Source organism: Apaloderma vittatum, unplaced genomic scaffold, assembly GCF_000703405.1.
Source record: "Apaloderma vittatum isolate BGI_N311 unplaced genomic scaffold, ASM70340v1 scaffold1302, whole genome shotgun sequence".
Classification (NCBI taxonomy): Eukaryota; Metazoa; Chordata; class Aves; order Trogoniformes; family Trogonidae; genus Apaloderma; species Apaloderma vittatum.
In genome coordinates this window covers 37,624-62,358 of record NW_009705035.1, presented here as the reverse complement: position 1 = coordinate 62,358, position 24,735 = coordinate 37,624, and the positions used below count along the sequence as shown (strand labels likewise).

At 42.3% G+C, this 24,735-nt stretch overlaps 1 protein-coding gene across 1 annotated transcript; it reads left to right on the top strand.

Moving 5' to 3' along the window:
• The first annotated feature begins 340 nt into the window (after nt 1-340).
• On the top strand, nt 341-15,710 carry GTF2H1 (general transcription factor IIH, polypeptide 1, 62kDa). Its single transcript, XM_009865232.1, has 14 exons — nt 341-504; nt 2,306-2,498; nt 3,816-3,978; nt 5,194-5,287; nt 5,883-6,032; nt 6,750-6,829; nt 8,103-8,233; nt 8,926-9,013; nt 10,327-10,412; nt 11,289-11,406; nt 12,264-12,354; nt 13,639-13,754; nt 14,601-14,693; nt 15,295-15,710. The coding sequence occupies exons 1-14, from the start codon at nt 351-353 to the stop codon at nt 15,379-15,381; spliced, it is 1,644 nt and encodes a 547-aa protein (XP_009863534.1). The 5' UTR covers nt 341-350; the 3' UTR covers nt 15,382-15,710.
• The last annotated feature ends 9,025 nt before the right edge of the window (nt 15,711-24,735 follow it).

Here is a 24,735-nt window from a genome sequence, read left to right as displayed (position 1 = left end):
TAGCTTCAGTATTCTTCTGAAATTGAAAAAACAGTAAAAGGAACATTAAACTGGGAAAATTTATTTATGAGTTTAAATGTAAAATTTGTGGGTCTTTTATTTGAGCAAAAGCAGTATGAGCAATGTAATTAGATTATTTAGGTAGCTGTCAGTATTTTGTTTAAATAAATTGCTCATTGCCCTGACAGAGGGGAGCAGGTTGATCTGTAATGTTTCAGAAATGATGCAGGTGTTAATGAATAAATGGGTATAGATAAATGGGTGTAGATAGGTGTAGTGGAAGAGTTAGAGCAAAAATAATTGTACTAATCAGCCCAACTCTCTTTTTTTCGTAGCTCCTTATAGCCACAATGGCAACATCCTCTGAAGAAGTGTTACTGATCGTAAAGAAGGTACGTCAGAAGAAGCAGGATGGAGCTCTCTACCTTATGGCTGAAAGGATAGCATGGGCACCCGAAGGCAAGGACCGATTCACAGTCAGCCATATGTATGCAGACATAAAATGTAAGTGACCGCTTCCATCGCCGCTTCAGCAAGCAGTGTTTTGATAAATGTTTAAATGCAATCCAAAGCTTACTTGCCATAAGACACTAGTTAGGAAGGCAGAAGGGTCTGAAGCTGCGACTCAGTTATTCCGTGTAGCAGCCGAGATCAGGACCATGGTGAAACATCAGCAGTTTATTAAGGATGCTGCTGCAGAACTTGTGTAGTTTTCAGATATTTAAGTTATGCTGCATTTACTATTAACTTTTGATAAACTTCTGCAATAAATCAAAAAAAAAATATGTGCCATATGCTTGTGGAGGGAAGGGTGGGAGGAGGGTTGAGGAAAGGTACAGGATTTTCAGGATCTAACAGGGAAACTATCTGGCATGTCATCTGTTAAACTAAAGCTGTTTTGGTTTTCATATAAAATGAACCTCGGTGTTTTATTTTCATCCAACAGACCATAGCTTCCAAAGTGCCAGCTTTTTTAGTTTGGCCGAACTGGTAACATTCTGAATACGCATTTGCTGTTGCAGTCGCAGAGTACTTGCAAGTCAAAACTGAACAGCAAATGTCTATAGTGTGCTGCCTTTCTGGCTCCAATTAGTGCGCAGATTTGGTGTGCTGTAATGCCAAAGAAGGAAAACCAGCAAGTTGTGTGCGTCACTTGGTGAAGGTTTAGTGATTATTGCTGTTTAAAGTCACATACAAGTACTGCAGCATGATCAAAAGTGCATGTGACAAATTGGAATTAATGCACCGTTTTCTTAAATACAGATGTGATAAGGAGTTTAAAAGCTCTGTTCACCTGTAATAATAAACTTTGTGAAGGCTTTATTTACCTATTTCGTTACACTTAAGCAGCTTATATTTAAAATACATATAATGTGTAGGCACTGAAGTTTTTTTAACTTCAATGAAAGAAAGAGCATCTTTCATTTAAAATGGGGGGGAAAAAAGGGAGTATGTGTAAATTTGTGACAGAGAGGATGATTTAGTGGTGACATGGGGTTCCTTTCTCCCACTTGCACTGGAGAAAGGGATAAGATTCAGAGTTAGGTTAGTTCCCTTTGCAGTGCTACACTGAGGGCAACACAGCACAGAAGTCCACAAAGAGAGTTCTTCTGGCCTCTGCTCCCTCTAGGTACAACAGAGGAAGCAGCAGTCAGGGTTCTTGTACAAGTCACAAAGGCATGATAGCACCTTAGAGGCATTGGTGATTGGCTTTGGGAGTACTGGTAGCGAAACATACTTCCACACCACTGGAAACCAGCCTACCTTGGCCATCACCAGGCGTGCTCGTACCTCACCCTGCATCTGCTTTGAGAACTGGTCTGGCTGGAGAAACAAAAAGGGGGTTACTTGTCAGCAGGTCAGGTCCTTGGTGGGGCTTGCCACACAAATGCTGACACACATACAAGAAAGGTGGCAGGAAGAAATGGAAAGGGGGGATGAGGTGGTCACCTTCCAGCAGCAGCCTAGGTTGGTACCAGTTCAAGAGTCCAGGTGATGGGCGTCTCATTTGCAGCAGTTTTCTAATGGAGGACGTGAGGAAAGCAAAGATGCGTCAGGGCTCCCGACTAGAAGCTGAAGGATGCTGCTGTCTGTGGCTCGTGTGCCAGAGAGAACAAGGCACAGGGTTCAGACTAATTTCAGGGGAAGACTGTCTGTTCCACTTTCACGTCTGGAATTCACACACCGGATAATGGCATTTAATTGGATGATGAGGATAACCACTTAAAAGCAAATACGCTAGGGAAGGAAGTTTCTTGTATAAGCTTACTGTCTGTTGCTAATTAATACTCTCTATGTAATCTAGGCCAGAAAATCAGTCCAGAAGGTAAAGCTAAAATTCAGCTTCAGCTAGTATTGCATGCAGGGGACACAACCAACTTTCACTTCTCCAATGAAAGCACAGCAGTGAAGGAGCGAGATGCGGTAAAGGATCTTCTTCAACAACTGTTGCCCAAGTTCAAAAGGAAAGCTAATAAAGAACTTGAGGAGAAGAACAGGTAAAGGGAAAGGAGCCTTAAAAGTTTTTTGCTTTGGGTTTTTTTGTTACCTAACTGTAGCATATTTCTGCTAATGTTCTTACTGCAACATTGTTAGCAATATAGCGTTTGTTTCCCTACTAAAAATCTCTCCACTTTCAGTTTAGAGGCACTTCCTTGAGACTTACATAACTGTAACAGGTTGAGACTATACTTGTGTTCTCACTGACACGTTCTTGAGGTGTAAAGGCAGCCAGCCCGGCTGCCACCCAGTCCGTGTTACCCACAGCTATGAGATGAAAGCTCCCAACTGGCAGTCTGTCTGTTTAGTCTTCTTAAGTGTATATGTATCCATGAGAAAAGCTGCTTGAAAGATTTTTTAAAATTATTTTTCTTTCCCAGAAGTTCTGACCTTCCTTGATTTGTGATTTTTAAATTTTTTTTTCCTACCCTTATAACCTCTTCCCCCTCTACCTCCTTCCTGGTGTTTTATATACTCTGCTAAGTTGTAGTAGTTTGGTATTTGGCATACAGGAAGTTTATTCTAAAAAAATATTTTGAGATGTTTGGGACCTAAGTACTTTTCCCAAAAGGGCTTTTAGGAGACACTTCCGTTCTTTTAAAATGCTTGTATTAAACCAGTCCCTGTGACCATAGAGCACCCTTCTCTGCATCTCCCCAAAAGAGTTTCACTTTTTTCTAGGATCTGCTGGGAATCTATCCACTGGCTTCCATTTCCAAAGACAGTTCTAGCTTTGAACTTAGTTAAGCTAAAGATCCTGTTGTCACCAACGCAAACATAAATGAACAAACAGGTCAGGGTAACGTGTGTTTTAAGGTATCTTATCCCACGTGTATTTTGTAATCTGTGCTCTTGCAGTTGAATAGAAATATGTAACTACTGAATTTTAAGATCTTAAACAAGAATTGGAAAGTGCTGAAATCTCCTTCCTCCCCACCACTAGGCCTCTGTTACGGAAGGTCAAGAAAATCCATTGTGCTTTTACAGTTCAGGAGACTCCAGTCCTGGACATGCAAAGGCACAAGAGCACCCCAGAATATTTCAGGACAAGATGTTAATCCCACATTAAGTTTTTCTTAAGCATTGTTATTCTCTAGCATTTAATGCTACTCCTTAAACATTTTTTTTGTCCTTTTAAATTTTTTGAGACAAATAGAGCTATTGAGGTTGGCTGTTTACACAATCTTGTTAAGAAATGTGCAGCATTTTGAAAAAAAAGTTTGTTTCTGTTCCTTGTGTGAACTCATGTTAGTTATGGAAATCTTAGTGATTTATTCTGCAGCGTTTCAATTCTATTCAATACGTTCTTTTACCAGAATGCTGCAAGAAGATCCTGTTTTGTTTCAGCTCTATAAAGACCTTGTTGTGAGCCAAGTAATCAGTGCTGAAGAATTCTGGGCCAACCGTTTAAGCCTGAATGCAGGGGATAATTCTGCAGCACCTAGTAAGCAGGACGTGGGCATCTCTGCAGCATTTCTGGTACGTTGAACTTCTAACTTAAAGTGTTTTAGAGCAAACAAACTGGGGAAAGCAGGAGTTCTGCTCATGTACTTTTATCTGTCTCTTTTCCCAACTGTCAGTAATGTTACCCATTTGTAGAAACCATGCCTCAGTAATCTCAATTCGGCCTAAAAGTAATCTAGGTGTAGTCATCGGATTCCTCGCAGAGACACAATTCTACTGCTGCAACAGAATCCATGCAGGTTATTACAAAGTTTCCACTTTGTAATGACTGTGCACAAGTCAAGGGTTGGGGAGAAGAGGAGGTAGGAGTTGTTTTATGACTTAGGTGCTGTACAAACACTTGGGTTTTTTCCCCTGTAGAAATAGCTAAATCATTTACTGAATGAACTTGATTCCTCTGATTTTCTGTATCCCAGTATTCTTACACCTCAACAGAAAAGGCAAAAACCTAAACCCTCAAAACTGAGGCTTTCTTAAAATAACTGGTTGTATCTTCTTGTACTCTGCATTTACGAAGAAGAAAACTTCATATATTTCTGTGTTCTAAGTTCAAGTTAAAATAACTATCTGTCTCTGCCCAGACTAGGTATTTCTCTAGGAAGAAGGTGGTACAAAACCTAGAATTTAGGCGTACAGGAAGAGAAAGTGGCAGCATGTGCGATCATGTACTTTTTCCTGTTACTGAGAATTGCACCGAACGCTTGCTTGCTCCAGAGCTTCCCAAAGAGATCACGGAGATCTAACTTGCAAGCTCTGACTAAGGCTTACATTCAATTTTTGAATTCAGTGTTACTTATCAGTTATACTGAGAAGCTTTTAGTGTGTAAGAGGATAAGGTGCAACAGCCATAAATCCTTTTTTGTCACTTCATTATCACTGATTGGTCACTAGCTGAATTGTTGAAAGAACAACAAAAGATTGGGCACATACAGCAAACATGCCTGGCTTTACATTGACCCAAGGTTATCCTTAACGGAGCGTTCCTTCTTCTGACTGATACAGGGGTTCTTGCTTTTCATCTTCTAAATCTCACAGTCTGCTTGTTGAATCATCCCTTAAGCAGCAAGTATAATCAAGTAATTAATGCATGCTCTTTCAACGTATTTATCATCAAATAAGATTATTTTACCTGCAGCAGAACTTGACTGCAAGATGCCAGATTCTTTTCCTTCTCCAGCTGCAGAAGACATTCAGACGTGACTGCTTTTCCTCCCGTTTGCTTTTTCTTAGGCAGATGTACGGCCTCAAACAGACGGCTGCAATGGTCTGAGGTATAATTTGACTTCAGATATCATTGAATCCATATTTCGAACATATCCTGCAGGTAAGAATAATGCTTTACATAAATACATGCATTTAAGATTTGTTTTTTACTACTCTTCTGTGGGAAGACCTAAGCCTGGAAGTATAAAGGACCGTACCTGCAGTTTTCTGGATGATTTTCTCTGCCTCTTTTGAGGGATGGGAAGAAGCACGTGTTAAAACATGCTTTTGAAGTAAAAACTTGATTTTGTTCATGAAATCACCTTTGGGAGGAAAAGAATCTGTTTTACATCCTTCCCCTGCATGGTGTTTGAACACTGACACTGGTTCATTTTAGCCCCTAGTTAAAAAGACTGGATCCATTCTGAGAATAACCAGAACTCTGGCAAATCAGACTTCTTGCACGTGTGTGCAATCCAAATTAGATTTTTCAGACCACTGTTACGTGCATTTCTTTTCAAAGCATTAGCTGGCAGTACAGGGTGTAATAGAGTACCTGTTGCTCATGCTTACCTGGTAAATTCCTTTACATTTAATTGACCTGAACAAAGGCAGCATTAGGCAGAAAGCAAGGAAGCAAGCGAGGAAATTTTAACCTAAAATACCATATTGAGATCTGCAGAACAGTTTGTGATCATTACAGTTTTTGTTCACAGTGAAAATGAAATATACAGAAAACGTTCCACATAACATGACCGAGAGGGAATTCTGGACACGATTTTTTCAGTCTCATTATTTCCATCGGGACAGGCTCAATACAGGCTCAAAAGACATCTTTGCGGAATGTGCCAAAATGGATGAAAAAAGTAAGTTTTTTAATTTTTGTTTCTGCAGTAGGCTGCTACAGTCTTACCTGCATCACAAAGCACAACAACTCAAGAGATGTATCTAGTAAACCTAGCAAAGCACAATTTTCTTATCTTCATTTACTGAGCATCTTTGTCAAACTGTAAAGTGAAAGCTACAGATTGTCACTGTGAAATCTTGAAATACTGAATTAAGTTTTTATTGAACTTTTCAGGTAGCTTTGTGATCATACAGCAATCGGGGGAGTTGAGATCACTAACACCATTCCTTAATACGTACTGTGACTAACGAAAGCATTGTATTAGGAACCCGCAAGCCTTCAGAAGTAAGAGCTATCACCAGATACAAGTTGCAATTCTACCCAAGATAGGGCAGAAAAACAGTGCTGAAGTTAGAAGAAACACAATTCAGGCTTCCCAATTCCCACTAAGGCAACTAATGTAAATGCATCTTCAACTTTATTGTGGGGTTTTTTTTACCGAACAGTATTCAGTGATGTGTAGGAGTTGATGAGAACTGCACTAATTAGCAGGATGGTATTTTACAATAAATTTCCAAGTTTATTTTAAATGGAGTTTGGACAAGGGTTGAAGGTTTTAGTCACAGTGATTCGTGGGCATCTGCAAAACCTCTTAAAGATTAAATGTAATGATGTAATAATCCCACAAGTTTAGATACAGTTTTTCCTGGGTTTTTTTTTTCTTTGTTTCATACAGGTTTAAAAGCAATGGTGTCTCAAGGAGTAAAAAACCCCTTGATAGATTTAACAGCTTTGGATGATAGAACATTAGATGAAGTAAGTAAAAAAAACCCCGAACACCCCTTGCTTATTTTCACTTAAGGAGAAAGTGGGTCTCTCTGTTTAAAATAACTACAGATGCTGTTTCTAAACCACATCATTTACTGGGCTGCTACGCTGGTTGGACAGTCAGCATTTATAGAGTTGGAAGTGTGGAGACTGCACCCCTGGACCGTTATGCCTCAGCTGTCTGTCTTGGTGTGCCAAGTATAAAAGCAGGACTTCCTTTTTTTTTTTTCTAAAGAATTATTTAACTCAAATAGCTTTTTTTTGTCCAAGGTGGACTCTCGAGTATCTTCCTACCTTTTAGAAGCTGTGAGAACGTACAGAAGAGTAGCACAGAACAGGAAAAAGCCTTTGTATTTGTTTTCACTTTGAACATTGCTATTTGTTTGATTCAGGTTATATACAGTTTTGTTTGTTTAGCTTTACCGCATTTTGCTAAAAATAGGACTAACTTGAACTATTACCTGTCTCCAAGTACAAATTAAAACAATTGTGATAAATGGCATACCATAATGTGAAACAACTTAAAGATGCACCTTTCTGCAGCTGATTTAACTTGAAGTTTTGAACTGTAATTATTAATGATTTCCAAGTTTGGAATTTTTTTTGTGTAAGAGTTTTACAAAGCTAACAGTCTAAGACTGGACTAGGAGTTTAGGACAGGTATCTTTGAAGAGCTGTGCAAACTGCCCCAGTTTGCTCTCAAGGCTGGTTAACTGCAAGTATGAAAGTGCACGTGGGGTAAAGCGAGCTGCCTTCAGCCACCTGGTGACTGGGGAGTACTGGCAGCATCAAGGCTGGAGGGTTTTTGAATTCCTAGCGGTATCACACCCTCCTGACAGGTGTCATTTAGCCTCTGGGCTGCTGGCGTCCCACAAGACATTAAAAAGAGGTCAGGAAAACAGTTGTCAGCTCTTACTTGCCGCCAGTGCCCTTCTGCTTCGTACGGGCGGTCCTTAAGTATTTTAAGGTAGTTTTTTTTTTTAACATAGATCATGGTCTTACAAAAACCTATCTATTCAAGAATTTTTTTCTTCTCTTGGACACTTGTCTCTGAACTGATAAAATAAAGTAGCCTATGAAGATTTTTTTCAAAGTAGATAAGGTGGTGGTGAGGCAAGGTAGGAAAAATTGTGTTTCAGATGATGCTGCAGTATCACTCAGTAGAGTTCAGAGGAAGTGGCATGCAGGCTTCCCAACTCAGTGGAAAACAGAATCGTTCTGGTTTGGGGGCAGGAGGGAGCTAATGCTGTTTTCTTTGTAGGACTGTGACGTTGCTTCTGTGGCCTCTACATCAAATGCCTCAAAATCTGCTAGAGAAAGTAGCGTTGCTGCCATTATAAAACGCTTTAATCATCATAGTGCCATGGTCCTTGCAGCTGGCCTCAGGAAAAGGTAAGTTTAAATGTTACATAAAAGCTCTTTTGTAACAAATTTGTAAGGAATTTCCAAAATGAAAATACATCTTCAGTTGTGAAGTCTGCTTTACAACTGCTTTATAGATAACTACCAAGGGATTATATCCTACCCAAATCCTACAGACCTTACTTGTGAGAGATCTTAATTAAATACTTGCTTCTGTGTAGCTGTGCTCCTTCACGTTTTTCTTCTGTCTTGCACAAACGGAACACTGGACCTTAAACAATCTCTTCTGGGTGGTATGTGTTTCTGTTGCTCAGTTCAGCAAGAGAGAAAACAATAGCTCTCACTCTGAAGCAGTAGTGTCTCAGGGCTCCCATAGCTCTGCTAGTACCTGCCTGGCATAAATGTGTATGCAAAGAATTTCTAATTTAGTCATGATTTTTCTGTGTCCTACTTGTACTGTTGACATGCGACTATTTCTGAAGAGAGGGAGAAGCACCCTCCCCTGCTGATGAATTTCCCCCTTCACAAACAGGATTGAGGAGTTAGTTCCTTCTATCTAGACCAACTGCTAGAAATTAAGACCTAAGGAGAAAAAAAGTTGACATACAGTATGTGAACATGCATATAAAATTTTTGAAACAGGTGTATTTACTTTGTCTCTAGCTTGTATCTTAAGTTTCCTGTGAGGTGAATTCTTCTTAATGCTGTTTCTCTATTTTAAGAGAAGCACAAAATGACCATTACAGTGAGACCAGCAGTACGGATGGAAACTCCAGGGATTCAGATTTCTTTCAGCCATCAATGAAAAAGGTATAAAGTTAGATGATGCAACTCTAATTGAATGGAACTGGAAGCTCTGTCTCTCGAAAGATTGCTGAAGGTTCCTTACTTGTTTTATGACACATCTAAAGTGGTAACTTCTTTGGCTTTGCTTAGAATTATATAGAATAAAAACATGAGGGCCCGTAAGAAGCTTTGTCCCTCTGTTAGTAAACACAAAGTACGTCTTGAAGTATTGCTCTATTTCTCACGTAGCGCTCAACAAAAGAAAAAAGTTTTCAAGATGCTTCTGATGGGACCCATAATCTGATTCTTTCCATTCAGTGCAGTTCTGGTTTTGTCCCCTGCCTTTTTTTTTTTTTTTTTTCCACAAATGCCTGAAAACCTAGAGAACATCCATCTGAAAGGGATAGTGATGTTCCAGCACCAATAGTAACCTGTCAAGTGTATTGCTTGTAGAGGGAATGATTCAACTGGCATATGGCAGCCTTGATCTTAGGTTCAGAACCTGAAATGGGCTTAAACTGACTGCATAGTGATGCCTGGTACACTGAACTACAGGGCAGGAGCCTGTTTTGGACTAACCAAAGCAGCTCACAAAGTTGAAGAGAGTACTGTAATGCAACAAAACTGAATTGAGTACTCCTGCTAGAGTCAACAGCCTAAATACAAAACTCCAAGGGGACTCAAAACCTGTGTATGTTGTGAGAAAAGGTTATAAAATACATGTGATGTTAAACATTGAGGTAGTCAGCAGCTTTGACTTTCCTGAAAGCTGCAGTTTTTACTGGGGAGAAAACAATATTCCAGCACTATAATAAATGTGATGAAAAGAGGAGTGAAAGAGTAGCATGAGAGTAGGAGACTTCAAAAGTAGTTTTCTTGTTGTACAAAGCCTGCTATCACTGTGCTGTTATGTCTAACCACTAGTGCTCTAGCTCTACTGTCACAAGATAAATTGATTGTTAGGGTTTTAGTCTTACACTCCTGGATGCCAGCCATTAAATCATTACTATTTCTGCTAATCTGGAGATGGATGGACATAAATAAAGAGCACAAAGAATGATCTGTGTGTAGCAGAACACTTTTCAGAAGTGGCAGGAACTTCAGGTTTTGGCCAGAGTCTGCAGAAAAAGCCGTAGGGCCAGGACTCCCAAATTGCACCCTTTAAACAATATTGGGCACTGCTCCCTCTCGAGGGTAGGCACAAACCACTCCACACTTGCATTTTCTTTAAGGTTTTAGTCACCCTTCTGCTCAAACTCAGTGAACTGGAAAAAAGCACAAGGTGCGTCAAACTGTGTCCTCGTTAGTAATGTCTGTAATCATTTGGCTCCTTTTAGGTGAAGCTGCAGGAGTCCATTGAATTTGAAGATTTAAGAAAGAATGATAGCATTAAAACTATTGCACTAAACTTGAAGGCTGATAGGTAAGTTAACAAAATATGCACAGCTATTGGAGCATGTTCAGTCTAGCAGATCTCTCATCACAGCCTGCACAGAATCTGCTGGTTTAGTCTCTACTGTGTCCCTCAAGTGTGTTCAGGCTTCATTTAGAAACCTCGTATGAACTCCTGGATAAACCAGCTCCCAGGTAATTGCCATTTAAATCTCTTTTTTTATTTCATCTTGGCTTTTCAGCAAATTAACTCTCTGTAAGCCTACCTGAAGGGCTTTGACATGTAATTTCTGACAAAGTCTAACAGACGTGTATTCACCGTTCAGCACTCTGTTGCAGCTTACGGTGGGAAAAAAAACCCAAACAACCCTGTCTTTGCAAAAATATATACAATTCCAAGGAAAATCCACTTCCAGGCAAGAAAAGTGCAGTCGAACTACTCACTGCTCTAGTATTTTTCTAGCAATAGCCCTCTTCTTCTCTAGACTTTTGAGTTTGAATACCATAGATGTAACATGATGAAAGAAGTGCCACAGGAAGCAGAACGGTTCCAAGTGGGCACCTATCTTCATTTAGCCAAGTTTCAGTCGAAAGGGATGCAAATTCGTCCATTTGTCCCATGATATTCTCAGAACTAGGTGGCCTGGAGAGCTTGTCCTGAGCAAAATGATGCTCACAGATTCAACAACAGAAGCTCTTATTTTGCTCCCATACCCTCCCTAACCCAACCTCATCTCATGTGGCAATGTGCTTTACTTTGTCAAGAAATAAGATTGAGATAGTAGCATCAACAGTTGCAAAGCATCTGAAATTGGAAACATTTGAAGAAAGTGTCCACCGAGTTCAGCTTCTGTTTTATCAATGCTCCTATTAATACACTTTTCTCTTCCCTTCTCTCACCTCACAGGTATTATCATGGTCCAACTCCAATTCAATCACAGCAATATGCAACCAGTCAGGATATAATTAATTCTTTTCATAGTATTAGGCAAGAAATGGAAGCATATGTACCCAAACTAACTCAGGTATGGAAGAACACTTAAAAAGTTTCCCTTCTTGTTTTTAGTGTCTTTCTGTATAATTGTGTCTCGTGTCTACTGCAATTTTACTTTTTCAGGGTGAAACCATTGGAAATAATTATGTTAACTTATTTTACAACTTTAAGCAATACCTTTTGAGCTATTATGTTTAAGATTTAAATAATAGGAAATGAGTCACTGTTGATACTTGGGAGTTGTATTCTACTGTTACTAAGTTCTTTTGAGGAAGTGCTAAAGGTATAAAGTAGTAAAGCAGCGCAGTCATGCAACACGAGCACAGGTCAGTATTATTGGTCACACCCCCTGAAATGTAAGAGGAAACGGTCTTAAGAGGTCATAGTAAGCAGGCTTATAACTGAAGAGGTCGTTCACTCATACATGCCCTTAGATAGGATGTAGATCTTGATGTGCACTGCACAGCAGCTCTTTCCTGGCAACTGGAGGGCAGCAGAGCCACGTAGCCAATCCAGCCAGACCTTCGTCTGTTAGTAAACCTAGGTTTAGCCCTAAGTAAAGCAGCCACAACTGTTGAAGCGTCATATTTCTGCACAGGAGTTCTCTGTCTCATTTCAAGTAGCTGCACAGCCAGTTCATGTACTAGGTAAAGAAAAAGTTTGTTTGTCCAGAATTAATTGGAGAGCTTTCACAGAAAATGTGAGCTGTAGCACTTAAAGGCGCTGCATCTAATTCTGGAGAAGAGCGAACTCTTCATCCCTTGTATCTGCTCAGCAGTATCTTTGCCATTGGCATTCGAGTACAACTGATTTGAAAAATACTTTGTTGGAAAAAGTGATCTGACATACACGTTCCTGTCTGACATACACGTTCCTCTCTTCCTTCAGGTTCTTTCAAGTGGTGATGCTGCTAGCACTATTGCAGTCCTGTCACCTGGAGGAGCACTTATGCAGGGTGGAACACAGCAAGCCATAAACCGTAAGGACTTAGCGTGTATAGTACTTTAATGGTACCTTATTGCATTATACAGCAGTACCTGGCTTGCTGTTTCATCTCCCTCTAAGAATATATTACAGCGATAAGGGAAATTATGGAAGCATGTAGCTGCAGTAATACTGGGTTACAGCAACAAAAGAAAAGCAACAACCCAGCCACACCGTGAGGGTGGTACTGGCTACACCACTGCTGAGGCAAGTGACTGCGAGAAAATTTTACAGAGCCAGGGATACCAAATCCTCTTACAGATAATGGGGTTTGCTTGTTCAGCATCTCTCTTGTCTGATTTTTCTTCTGGATTTTAGAAAATAAAGGCGTACTCTGGAAAAGCTCTAAGGAGGTGAGGTCTAGGTAGTTGTCTGGAACTTTTTTTTTTTTTTTGCAGCCTGCACTTAAGATCCACAGTTTGCTGTGGAAAAGGACATCTTTCTTGTAGACTGCAAGGGCAAGACAGACAATCCCTCCTCACATCTCCATTCACCCACCCCTTTCCCTGTTCTCACATTCCTGCAAGTTTGAGTTCTGGTCTCTTTCATCTCACAGCAGATGAATCGCTGTTCTCACAAGGCAGGGTTTGTAACAGTTTTCCAGTATAACTTGTGTTACTTGATCTGAAGAGCAGCAGAAACTAGTTCAGATAGCTGAAAAAGCAAGGAGAAGTTCTTTATGGTACTGAAAGTAGTCAGCAAGCAGCTGCATGGCTTTCTTACCCATCCCAGTTGCCGTTCTGGGTGCTACACTCCACTTCTTTGAACTTGACTTTTGAGCCTGACATTTATTTAAAAAAAAACAAAAACAAAACCCAAAAAAACACAAAACCAAACCAAACAACCTCATTCTCAAGTTTGCTGCTCACTGTACTCCTGTCATCCTCAGTGACTGCTTGTGGTTTTTGTCTGGTTTTTTGATTGTGGTTCCCTTCCTGTTCTTGAACTGTGTTGCCCTCTCTTCTTTAAGAGTATCTGGGACACAATTCGTTGTTCCTGTCTGGATTTTCCATCTTACACATACAGTGACTGTATAGATGCACAGATCTCCCTATATAATATACAAGCTTCCAAGCACGTAGCCATAAAGAGCATCTTACCTGATCTAATACTGCTGATAAACCTACTTCAGGTGTGAGGCACCTCAGTGTTTCCTCCCAGCCAACCTTTCTGTGATTCTAATAGAAATGTATATTGGTGAGCTCCTTCATTAGCCTCATTTTCATTTTTCATGTTGTAGTTTTGAATGATACAACAAAACCTTTTTTTCCTGTTGCAGAGATGGTGCCAAATGACGTTCAGTCTGAACTAAAACACTTGTACGTGGCAGTAGGGGAACTGCTACGACACTTCTGGTCCTGCTTTCCTGTTAACACGCCATTCCTAGAAGACAAGGTAAAGCAGAGCTTCCTCGTGCAGCGCTGGTTATGGTGTGGCCAAATCACAGTTCAGAATGACTGTCCCTGACTTACAGAGCTAACACACATGCTTTAAATAAGTGCAGCACTTACTCATCCCTAGAACTAAAGGTCACAAAACAATGTAAAACATTACTTTTTTCAGCAATTCTGCTGGTGCTATTGGTTAAAATCCTCCCTATTCCTGCATGCTTGGTAGTCCCCTTCAGGAACAGTTGCTGTAAGCTAGTTTCAAACAGAACACAAACTAAACACACAAACTAAATCCCTCCTTCCCCAACTCTAAGACATAACCTCCGCAGTGACAGTCACAAGGAAGTTTGCCTTCCTCTTCTATCCATTGCAGAACAGTCCCTCAGTCAGAGCTTCAAAACATGCACTGCTTTTCAGAACAAGAAGATGTATCTTGTCTACAACCAGATATATGATTGTTACTATTTTCTGTTGCTATTATCTTCTTTTTTTTTTTGGCATTCAGATACGGTGGCTTTTCTGCTGCAAAATGCAGCCTGGAAATCTATAGTACAGTCTTTGCTTGAAGCAAAAAAAAAGCTGATTTTGTGAATATCTATAGTATTTACCGACAAAATGAAAATAATCACAGTGGCACCTGTGCTTTCAGTCATATTGCACTTGCCTCAAAGATAACTACGCATTCAAGACACTCGTTACTGATATTTTAATAACTTTTCTTCTTCAAACTATTCATACATAAGGCAGCCCACAGAGTTACTTACAAGGTGATTTGTTTGAGAACAATTTTTTAGAGGAAATGAAACTTCTGTGCAAATGATTACAGTATTGGTCTCTGTCTCCCTCTTAGGTTGTGAAAATGAAGAGCAACTTGGAAAGATTTCAGGTTACAAAGGTCTGCCCATTCCAAGAGAAGATTCGGAGACAGTATTTAAGCACAAATGTAAGGAGAAAATACTCTTTAATTACATGGGTGCATGTTAATAATTTGAATCATATTTATCTCAAGATGGTAGCTTTGTTACTTCTTATTGTAGGGCATTTAAAATTTTTTGTTAACGAGGAAATGAGCAGAGGGGAATTGGGTGCGCAGTTAGGCACATATTCCCTCCCTGGCTCTCCCTCTACAACTTGCCAAGTAATAGCAGAAACTATCTAGAGCCATAACTCAAAATTACCCAAGTGAGAAAACAGAAAGGGGAAGTCATGTTTCGTGTTTCATTTCCACCATGAAGTAGAACGTTAGCGACTTCAAAACTGTCTCCCACCACCAAGTGGTCACAGAACACTGGCACAGACAGCGCAGCCAAGTGTCACTTGCCTGTGACATGCTCAGCTTAGTGGCTCCCCAACCACTCCCTCTACAGATACTTTGCAAGAGTCTCAGGGTCCTTTCTCTCACTGCCTGGCACAGCTCTTTGGTTTTAGTGAGATTACGCTAACTGAATAAAAAGAATCCGACTGAGTATGTGATCAAAGCGGGGAGGGGATCTGTTTTCCAGTAGCTGGGAACATTTTTTTTTTTTCACCTTTTAATGTTTCAGTTGGTAAGTCATATAGAAGAGATGCTGCAGACGGCCTACAATAAGTTCCATACGTGGCAGTCCCGGCGTATGCTGAAGAAGACGTGAAAACGCATGCTGTACAGGTTTGAGAGCAAAATCTGCAATAGGTATAGGAGTACAACCTAGCGTATGTGCAGATCTTATAGTTGTTGCAGGAAGACCTGCAAGCTGTGGACTTCTGGAGATGATGCTAACTGAACTTGCACATTTTTGAAAAAGAACTGAGATTAAACTTGAAAACTAGGGAGAAAAACAAGGAAGAACCAAAACAGAAGAGCTGAGGCGCAAAAATATTTAAAAGACACTGTTTACTGCAGTTACTCAGGAACTGCTTTGATTTGCATAAAGAGCTGCTTTCAGAAATAAGAAATTTAAAGAGGGTGTATTGATAAAAATCTGTTTTTCTGTCTAATTTTTTTTAAGAAGTGTATGGCACAGGGTAGAACTCAAAAGTTTTTCTTCACTGGATTCTGACATCTTATTGAATTCTGTTTGTACTTTTGCAACAGTTTAACAATGATATTTTAAAATATAGCCGAGACTGTTCTTGCTTCAAACATCTGGGAGAGCATAGCTGTCAGAAGACAAGCTTCTGCCATATGTTTCCCCACCAACTGGAAGCAAGAGACATTGCACTGAAAGCTGTTCATCAAGGGTCCCGAAAGGCACATGGGGGCAGATGTTTGCCTGAAATGTGGGATTTTTATGCAGAATTTTTTCAGCCATCAGATTCGCATGTTTTCCTTTGAGTGCAAATGTGTGCTACTACAATCTTTTTCTTTTTTTTTTTTTTTACAGTGGCATTTGTTCTGAGGAGAGAATGCATTTTTAAAAATGAAGTTAAATAAAGTTTCTTACAAAAGAAGTCCTTTATTTTCAATTCTTAGACATTTTTATTTCTTCCAAGTCTGTTTTCCTTCACTCTTCCCTTTTGACTGTTACACTATTTTTGGCGAATTGATAATCATTGCAAAGAGAAAAATGTGTTATTTACACGGCGTCCGTAGATATTGGGAATCTGTGCCATACTTAGTTCCAAATAGAATCGGTTCACAGTTTCAGACCAACTTGTCTTGTATTAAATGTGACTTAAATGCAAAGTAAACCCCTTTTCTATAATATATGCAGTTTAATGACATTCTTGTATTTTGTTGTCATCTCAACTGTACTGAAGCCCAGTACAGGCTACTGAACTTTTCTACTTTGGACTAAACGTGACTGTTAAGAGTATAAGATGCATTTACTACAAAGACAAATCAGAGTGACAGGTGTATTCAAAGCAAGCACAGCAGCGCCCAGTAAGGCAGAAGAAATTCCCATTAGCCTGCATGATGGCTTAATACTAGATTTTGCCACTGTTGGTATGATGCTAAACCATGATGTTGGGTGGATGATAATTGCAAATTCTTGCAGAAGATGAGATGTATCTGTATAGCCAAGCCTGTGCTTGTTCTGTGCTGCTGCTCCATTTATGCAAGAGGGGTTTTTTCTTTAACTGATGCGTGGAAGTCAGCAGCTTCTTTTTACCCAGTGTTTTTGGATTTTTGTATTATGCTAATATTTTGGTAAAAGCTGAGTTTCAGTCAAATGTCACTGTCTGCACCAAAATTCTGTGCGGAAATGTATGCATATTGTTAAGCCTAATTTCCCTGTCTGCTTTTGCAGATAGATGCATGATACCTGCTCTGTGATGTTAATGTGGTTCTGCTACAAGGGATGATTGGGCTCAACAGGAGACATGCCCATTATGTTTGACAGGGTGAAAATGTCACTAGGAACAAACGTGTACATACAGCATTTGGGGGATGAGGTGCACATCCTGTCAAGAGTTACCTCTTGTAATAAATAAACTGTTTCTCTAAAATTTAGGCTTAGGGTATGGCTTTATTAAGCCTAATCCTCTTATAAGTGCAGGCAGCTCCCAGAAAGAAAGGGTAGTTTTGTTCTCCCCCACTCCAAAGCATTTGACCTAGCAAGTCCGTGGCCAAATTTCAGCAACTGAGTGAAAACTGTAACACCTTTCATCATATCAGGGGGCTAGATTCCAGAAGATATGTCCGATTTGTATTCTAACTGTGCCTGAAGCTACAGAAAACGCATTTGAGTATTAGACTACACTGAGACTTCATTAAAAAAAAAGGCATAACCAAGAATGTTTTCAATATGGAACTAATTCATCTTTGATTTGAATCAGTATTTAGCGTTCCTGGAAAGACCAGACGAAATGGTTAGCACAGTGGAAAAGTTTCAGTGCATCACAAGAGCATTTCACAGTTTAAAGGACTGTTGTTTATAGTCATTGTGGGGGATGGTATTGCAATAGCTTTAAGTTATAATAGTGATATCAGGCTATTGAAATGTACCTTAATTAACAGAACTGGGGTGGGGGGAAGAGGACTACGATAATAAATTCAACAGTTTTGCCTAGAGACTCTACAGGCAAGGCTGCTATGCACTTCATATTGCTTTTTCAGGTATTGTGGCAATAAGGCACAGGCCCCTCCTAAAGTAAGGGAGGTAAACTAAATATTCTTTCTTCTACATTGTGTTCCCCTTTTCTGTAGCATGGTCCAAAACCCAGATTCATTCCTTAAGTTTTGAAACTGAATCATCATGCATTATATTACTATTGGAATCTTTATACTGACTTGTATTTTTAATGAGAATTCATAAAACTTGTATCATTGGCATTGATCTAAGATTTGTAGAATAAACCCTACTGAATTCTAATGTCAAGTCTTCTCTAATGCTTAGGCTGTGTTTTCTGACGTTCAGTTAAATCCCAAACAGGCTCCATTCAGGTCTAAATTGAGAGTGCTGTGTTTTGTGCTAGCTCGGCTGTCTGTTCACGCTGGTAGAAGAGGTCAGGGGCAGAAGGGTTACAAGACCGTTACTGACAAACTACCTCATGTTTAGGAGTCAAGAACTTTGTCCACCACACAGGGCATTTACATCATTGCTAGTGCTACTGTCCCTCTGTTGCTGATCACACAAAAGCCTGTTTAAGTCTCCAGGGATTAATACTCCACGTGTTCTATATATTGATCCAGCAGCTGTTGGTCCAGGAGGGCTGCGTAGGCTGCTCTGCCAGCCGTTCAATCCCAGGCTTTGCTAGTAGTGGCAGATGGGCTCCTGCAGTGGAGTTTAAAGCCTGGGGAACCATTACATTACCTGACTCAGTCTCCCAGATCTTTAATTTTAAAGTCCTTGCCTGTAACACAGAACAAGAGAATTCACCACTCTCCTCAGTAACACCCTAGGTAGAGGATAACCTATTGGGGCTCTTTTGGGCTGCCTGCTGAGGAAGAGACAAGATCCAAAGGTGCAAGATGCAGCCAGAGCAATTGATCAGTACATTCTCACCCCTGCATCCCACCAGGCCACACCGTGCCAGTTCACCTTTATTCTACCCTCCAGGCAGCTTTAGGATCACAGCTGGGCAGCAGAATGCCACAGAAGTGACCTGAAAGAGGACTTGAAGAATGCAGCCAAGGCTGGGGCTCTTTGCTGGCATTTTCACAGCCCTCTGGTCTTCCTGCCATCACAAAAGTCCACACACTCTTCATCCTGGTAAAGCTAAACTGCTCCAGTAGTTCAGGTGGCAGCATTTTCCTCCAAGGAAAAAGCATCCCAGACTTAACACAGACCCTGGCCGACCTGCCTGGTAAGATCCCCTTCAACAAGGTTGCTTTGCTATTATCTGACCCACAACCCTATAAACCACAAATTAAATCTCAAGCTTTGAAAGGTAGTCCCCACCTGAAACACCAGTTCAACGTGGACACAGTTTTGTTCTCTAGAGCACCAGCACCCACACAGCCCCACTCCATCCTCTTCCAACCCGAGCGCATCTGTGGCACAACCATCACTTCACAGTCACTGCACCCAGCAGAAGCATCCTCAGGCACTGCTGAGTCCCAACTTCCAGGCACCACCCTCTTTGAGTGAGCTCCCACCCTCGGTGCTCGCCCACAGGACTGCCCATCGCCTCTTGGGCACAATGCTGTCCTCCCTGCGTTCTGACACCACGACCAAGGACCCTCTGGCCTGGCAATACCCGATCCCTTCTGCATAACCTCCCTGGGCCTTGGCTGCCAACACAATCTACACGCACCCAGAGCCGTGCGTTTCATCCCCTAAACTAAGGGAAAATGTCCTGCTCTTGGTAACACTCATATTCTCCCTTTTCTACCCTGCAACCACCAGTCTGCATCATCTCAACAGGACCCTGATTGCAAGTTGCAGAGAAGAGGGAAGGCTTTGAGCACGCCCAAGCTTAAGTTTCCATTAAAAAGACAAGATCCAGAGATGACGAGACTTTGTGGGGCAGGAGCTTCCTCTTTCTAGGTCCTGCCCGAGGAGCAGTGGCCTCGGGGGGGCCTTGCAGCCCATCACATGAATCACAGCAGCATGTTCACTTCCTCCCTAACCTGCAGCCTCTCCACCTACAGCCGACAGGCTGATCCAGATTAAAGAGCGTTGATAACAAGTTTATCTGACATACAGTGTGTCCCGTGATCAGAACTGACAACTTGGATGCAACAGTCCCACGCTCGCCACCTCTCTGTAAGCACTCCCTGCATTTCTACCTTTGCCCTACTACTGGAGATAATACGTTAAGGAAATAAGCACCAAGTTGTAAAGTCATGTGTTTCCCGACAACCCCGAGCCCTGGCTAACTGCAACAGGCAGCACGCTCCCCTCCCTGTCCAGCCACGAGCTGATCATCAGGTGAAACAGCAGCAGCGAGGGATGGGTCGGTTCTGCCAGGCGCGCTCTCAGCAGGGGCAAAGATCGCGCAGCCAGACCCAGGCAGCAGATATGCCAGCTGGTAAGCACTAAGCATCCTGTTCTGTGCGAACAGGCCACACAAAGCACGTCACTGTCAAAATGCTTTACAGCACCCAGGTGCCCTCGACAAGCTCTGTATGGAGATGTTATGTCACCAAAAGCAGAATGCTTCCCTTTGCCCTGCAGAGCTCAGGAAATTGCACCCTAAAAGGCTTTCTGCCTTCTTCAAAGGCTTTCTGCCTTCCTAACCCTTCAGGCAACCAAATCCCTTCATAAAATCTGGCTTGCGCACATCCTGCCATGACTCCAAACACGAATTTCAGGGCTGTGGCTGTTGGTGCTGTTAAGGCAAGCACAGTACCAAACACACCGAGCATGGTAACTGTAACACAAGGAGCCAACTGACTGCTTGAAAATTGCAGAATTAAGATGACAGAGATCTCAATAGTAATTTAAAGAGTCACAGCCAACTACCAACCCAAAAGGTGCCTGATAAAGACCACCCATCAGGAACGAGAGCTCACTCAGACTCCTGAGGCTTGTCTGTCTCTCCAGCAGCACTTCTATTTAAGTGAAAGGGATCTCTAGGTTTCACATGCCAAATAGCTGAGCATGGCCCTCTTCTGCGTGGGACAGGTGTGGACAGCAAGGAGACAGCTATGGGGAAAGAGAGAAGTCCCTCAAAAAAGGGATAGGAAAGAAACAGCTCAGCTGAATTCCAAGTGCACTTTGGGTAGGGGTCCTGCCATAATTTAGAATTTGCATTGATCAAAAGCACACTGGGAGCTATTGAAAACTCAGGAGAGATCAGATACTCTCCTCTCCTGCCATCTGGCTAACTCCAGTGTCATTTCAGACACTTCCCCTGTGTTAAATTCTGTCACTAGCTCACACATGTGCTGTTTTACAGCAGGCAGCTGAGGGCCTTCTTTAGGGACCTCAGTCTCAGACAGGGATCCTGGGCACTGTAGAAATGAAAAGTCTTTCTTCATGGCTTGCCACTCCCTTGGGCACAGCTCCACAGCTTATCTTAACAAAAGCAAACATACACCACAGTCCAAAGATGAACACAGGAGTTACTACAAGATTTTGTTGTAACAATTCTCAAGTGATTAACCACTACTTTGGGCTGAGTAAAGACCAACACACTAGCATGATAAACCAAAACAAGAACCAGCTGTCAGAGCTGTGATCCAATCCTTAAATGACGCCCTGTTTAGCTAAATTAATGGAACCTATCCAACGATTTAAGATCCATTTATCCCCAGGGGGTAGATTTTTCCCCAGGAGCAGCATTTTTCCCCAGGGGGAAAATTCCTCCTCTTCATCATGCCTCCTCCCCCAGGTACCTCATGCCATTCAAAGTTATTAATCACAATTTCTAGACCTTACATCACAGACAACCCCCCTTTGGTTCCAGAAAGAGGGATGATCCCAGGTCACAGCCAGCCCAAGCTGAAAAGCATTGAGAGATTGCCAGCAGTTTCCTTGGTGCTGATCTCTCTCATGAGGAGAGACTCCGTCCAGAGCAGGTTCAGACCTCACTGCCCAGGCACACCAAGCCACACCACTGCCAGGCCCACCCAGCCCTCCTCAAGGGCACAGGGCCCCTCCTCAAGAGCTCCCTGTTGTGCCCAAGCAGGACAAGAGCCCTGCCACCCTCAGACTCCACATCCTGGGCTCTTTGTCTCTTCACACAAAGCCTAGGAAGAAACACAGGAGACAGCACTAGCTACATCGGAGGCAGTTTACCACATCATGCGTGCTGAACCAGGCCCCTCTGCCCTGCAGCTGTTTGCTGTACCCAGGCGAGGAATGCCACTGGCTTATGAAGCACCGTCCTGCATTCAGAAATAGCGTGTTCCTAGGGAGGCAGGCACGCAAGCAGGAACAGCGAGCGATGCTGACCTGGCACGCAGTCCCCTGCCTGTGTCTCCACAGGGTGCAGCCAGGAGCTCTGCAGCACAGGCACTCACGCGCACAGCCCTTGGTCCTGGGTGACCTGCAGCTCACGTGAGCAGCGATGCACCGCAGCACCTAACAACGCTTTTGCAGCCTGTTATGGGTTTGGATTTGGCTCCAGCAAGGGCGGCTTTGGAGGCTTGGTGCTCTCCTCAAGACACAGGCTGCAGCTGGCATCAGGCAGCCAGAACCAGGTCCCTGGTAGCAGGTGTGAGGGCTCCAACTTGTCCTGTTGCTCAAAGAAGTCTTTGTCCACAGAAGCATTCGATGTGGCCGTCTCGGTAGCAGTAAACCTGACTGTGACTGGGAGATCTTCCACTAGAAGAAGTATCGGATAGAGAAGCTGCATGTTACAGCACAGTGGCTGATTTCCCATCAACTCAGTTGAATCCACATTTAAACTGCAGAGCTCATGAGATGGGAGGAGCATCATGCTTCACGCCTCTAAGCAGGACTACTCAATGCTTTTTGCACCACCAGAAAATAGGGCAAAATGCTCACAGAAGCAATTAGAAACACCAATCAGTTTTCTGTCCTAGTCACACTACTATTTAACGTTAAAGGACGCAGCACAGCCATGCGCAGAAGCTCTACAGTCAAACGTTGACATTTTGTGCATTGTCCCTGCAAGAACACCTCTCCCCTCCAGCCCTGACTCACAGTTGTCTGTTCCCTTTATGCAAAGCTGCTCAACTCCCTGCACAGCTGGCGATTGCTCAGCACCAGCAAGAAATGCTGCCACATCAGTGCACGGGCTAGAGAGACGGTCTGCTAGTGAGGCAGCTTTATTTCTTCCACACTCGCACTGCTGCCTAAGCTGAAGTTACATTATTTCATTATTACTCTCCCCTCAGAATACTCCCTTTTAAATACCGAGCTATCCGAAATCAGAATCTGATGCTATAATTAGAGACCCCTAAAGCACACATTGCTGTGTTACACAACACAGCTTGGAACTCCTGGGCGAAACTAGATTAACATTTCATTCACATCATGAACAAACCCATAAAGCACAATCTCCCAAGCGTTCTCAGTTACTGAGCTTTGGTTCAGAAGATGATGTAGCAAACAGATTTCCCTGCTCCGAACAAAACAAGAGAGTGAACTCTAATCACTAATACGTGTCAGCCCACAGGACTAGACTAGAGTTAGCCAGAAGTAAAACCTCCAAGCACACATCCAAGCAGTTGTCAGCTCCTTCATATCAACTGTTTGCTTCAATATCTGACCCCGTTTATTGCACACAGCTTGTTAAGGCAGACAGAGCTGGTTGCAGTCCTAGGCAAACCTCAATGCCAAGCACTATTGCCAAACCAAGAAATGTCTTTAATTCATTTAAAGGATGAGCTCAAAGCAAAAGCCAGGCTCCAGACTCAAAGGCTTCATGGTTCAGCCTCGTTTCTGCTGTCCCTTTCCAGCAGCAAGCTCCTGCTTGAATTTGTTCCTACAGCAGCATTGGACTAGCTGCAGAAACTCGTATTAAGAAACTAGACAAGCAATTCATATTTTTCATTCTTCAGCTCACTGACAGGATGATAGCTCTAGTCCTTTCTAAAAGATGAGGCTTAAGGAACTGACGTGCTGCAGCAGCCCATGCTTTGCAGGGGCCGTATAGATACTGGAGACAGCGAGAGCCATATGGCACATCCAGACTGCAGCGCTGTGAGCTACAGGCACAAGCTCTGTACGCGGCTTCCCCGCCTACCTGGTATGGTTTATAACAAAGCACTTGTGCATCTAACTCCCACAGGATGCAGCAGGATTAAAATACCCACTGGGTTTTTTTTAAATCCAACCCTGGGGCCATCACTCCTACTGACTTCACACAGAGACTAACTGGGTCGCACAGGGCCCAAACCTTGCCCGCTGCACACCCAGCCCATACGGCTGTTTTGGGATCTGCATCTGCTGAACAGCAGCACAAGGACAAAAAACCACAACAGAACAGGGTCAACATTTTAGATGTGTCATTTCCACCAACTGTTGAGAAGTTTTACGTAATCAAAGGGCAGCACCAGTGGTCAAACACAGCCCTTCAGTTGTCTCTAGTCAGCATCTAACTTTCTAAAGAAAAGATTACCTAATTCAACCCAAAATTGAGAACATTCTCCAAAGTAAAATTTTTCTGCATTATCTGCAAGATGTGATCTAAATAATTCAAAACTTCACTGGATCTAAGTCACTGACAGAGGTTTGTTTCTCAGCAAGATGTCCCAGAGGGACTGGCTATTTTTTTTTATTTTGTTGCTGACTTCCAACATCACGCTTAAGGGTAGTCAATAGCAGATAGAATGGATAAGATGAGAAGCAGGAAGGATAATGACAAACATCAACAACTTGTCAAAGCTGGCCTCCTTCTTATCCCCATGAAAGAGATCTCCTCTGAAGCTGTGATTTCATGTCTGTGACCCCTGAAGGTCCACAAGTTAATTGTAAGAGATACGTGGGAAGTCTCAGGAAGAGCAAGCCTATCCTCTGTTTGCAGTGCATCCCTAAGGATCTCCAAAACCACTAAGGCTGAAAGGCTGTCCGAGGAGAAGAAAGACCAACTTCAGCTCTTCCAGAGGATGAATCCACGGAAGCACTTCTCTTGGTTGTCTACGGAAGAAGCCCTTGCAGAAGTGTCACTGCTACATGAACGATAACCTTTCTAAGCATCACCCAAAC

Bases quoted from the DNA above. Each gene is read 5' to 3' on its own strand.
- GTF2H1 (XM_009865232.1), top strand. From the start codon at position 351: ATGGCAACATCCTCTGAAGAAGTGTTACTGATCGTAAAGAAGGTACGT. The intron at 2,499-3,815 runs GTAAAGGGAAAG...TTCTTTTACCAG, and splicing joins GAACTTGAGGAGAAGAACAG to AATGCTGCAAGAAGATCCTG. The intron at 12,355-13,638 runs GTAAGGACTTAG...TTCCTGTTGCAG, and splicing joins AACACAGCAAGCCATAAACC to AGATGGTGCCAAATGACGTT.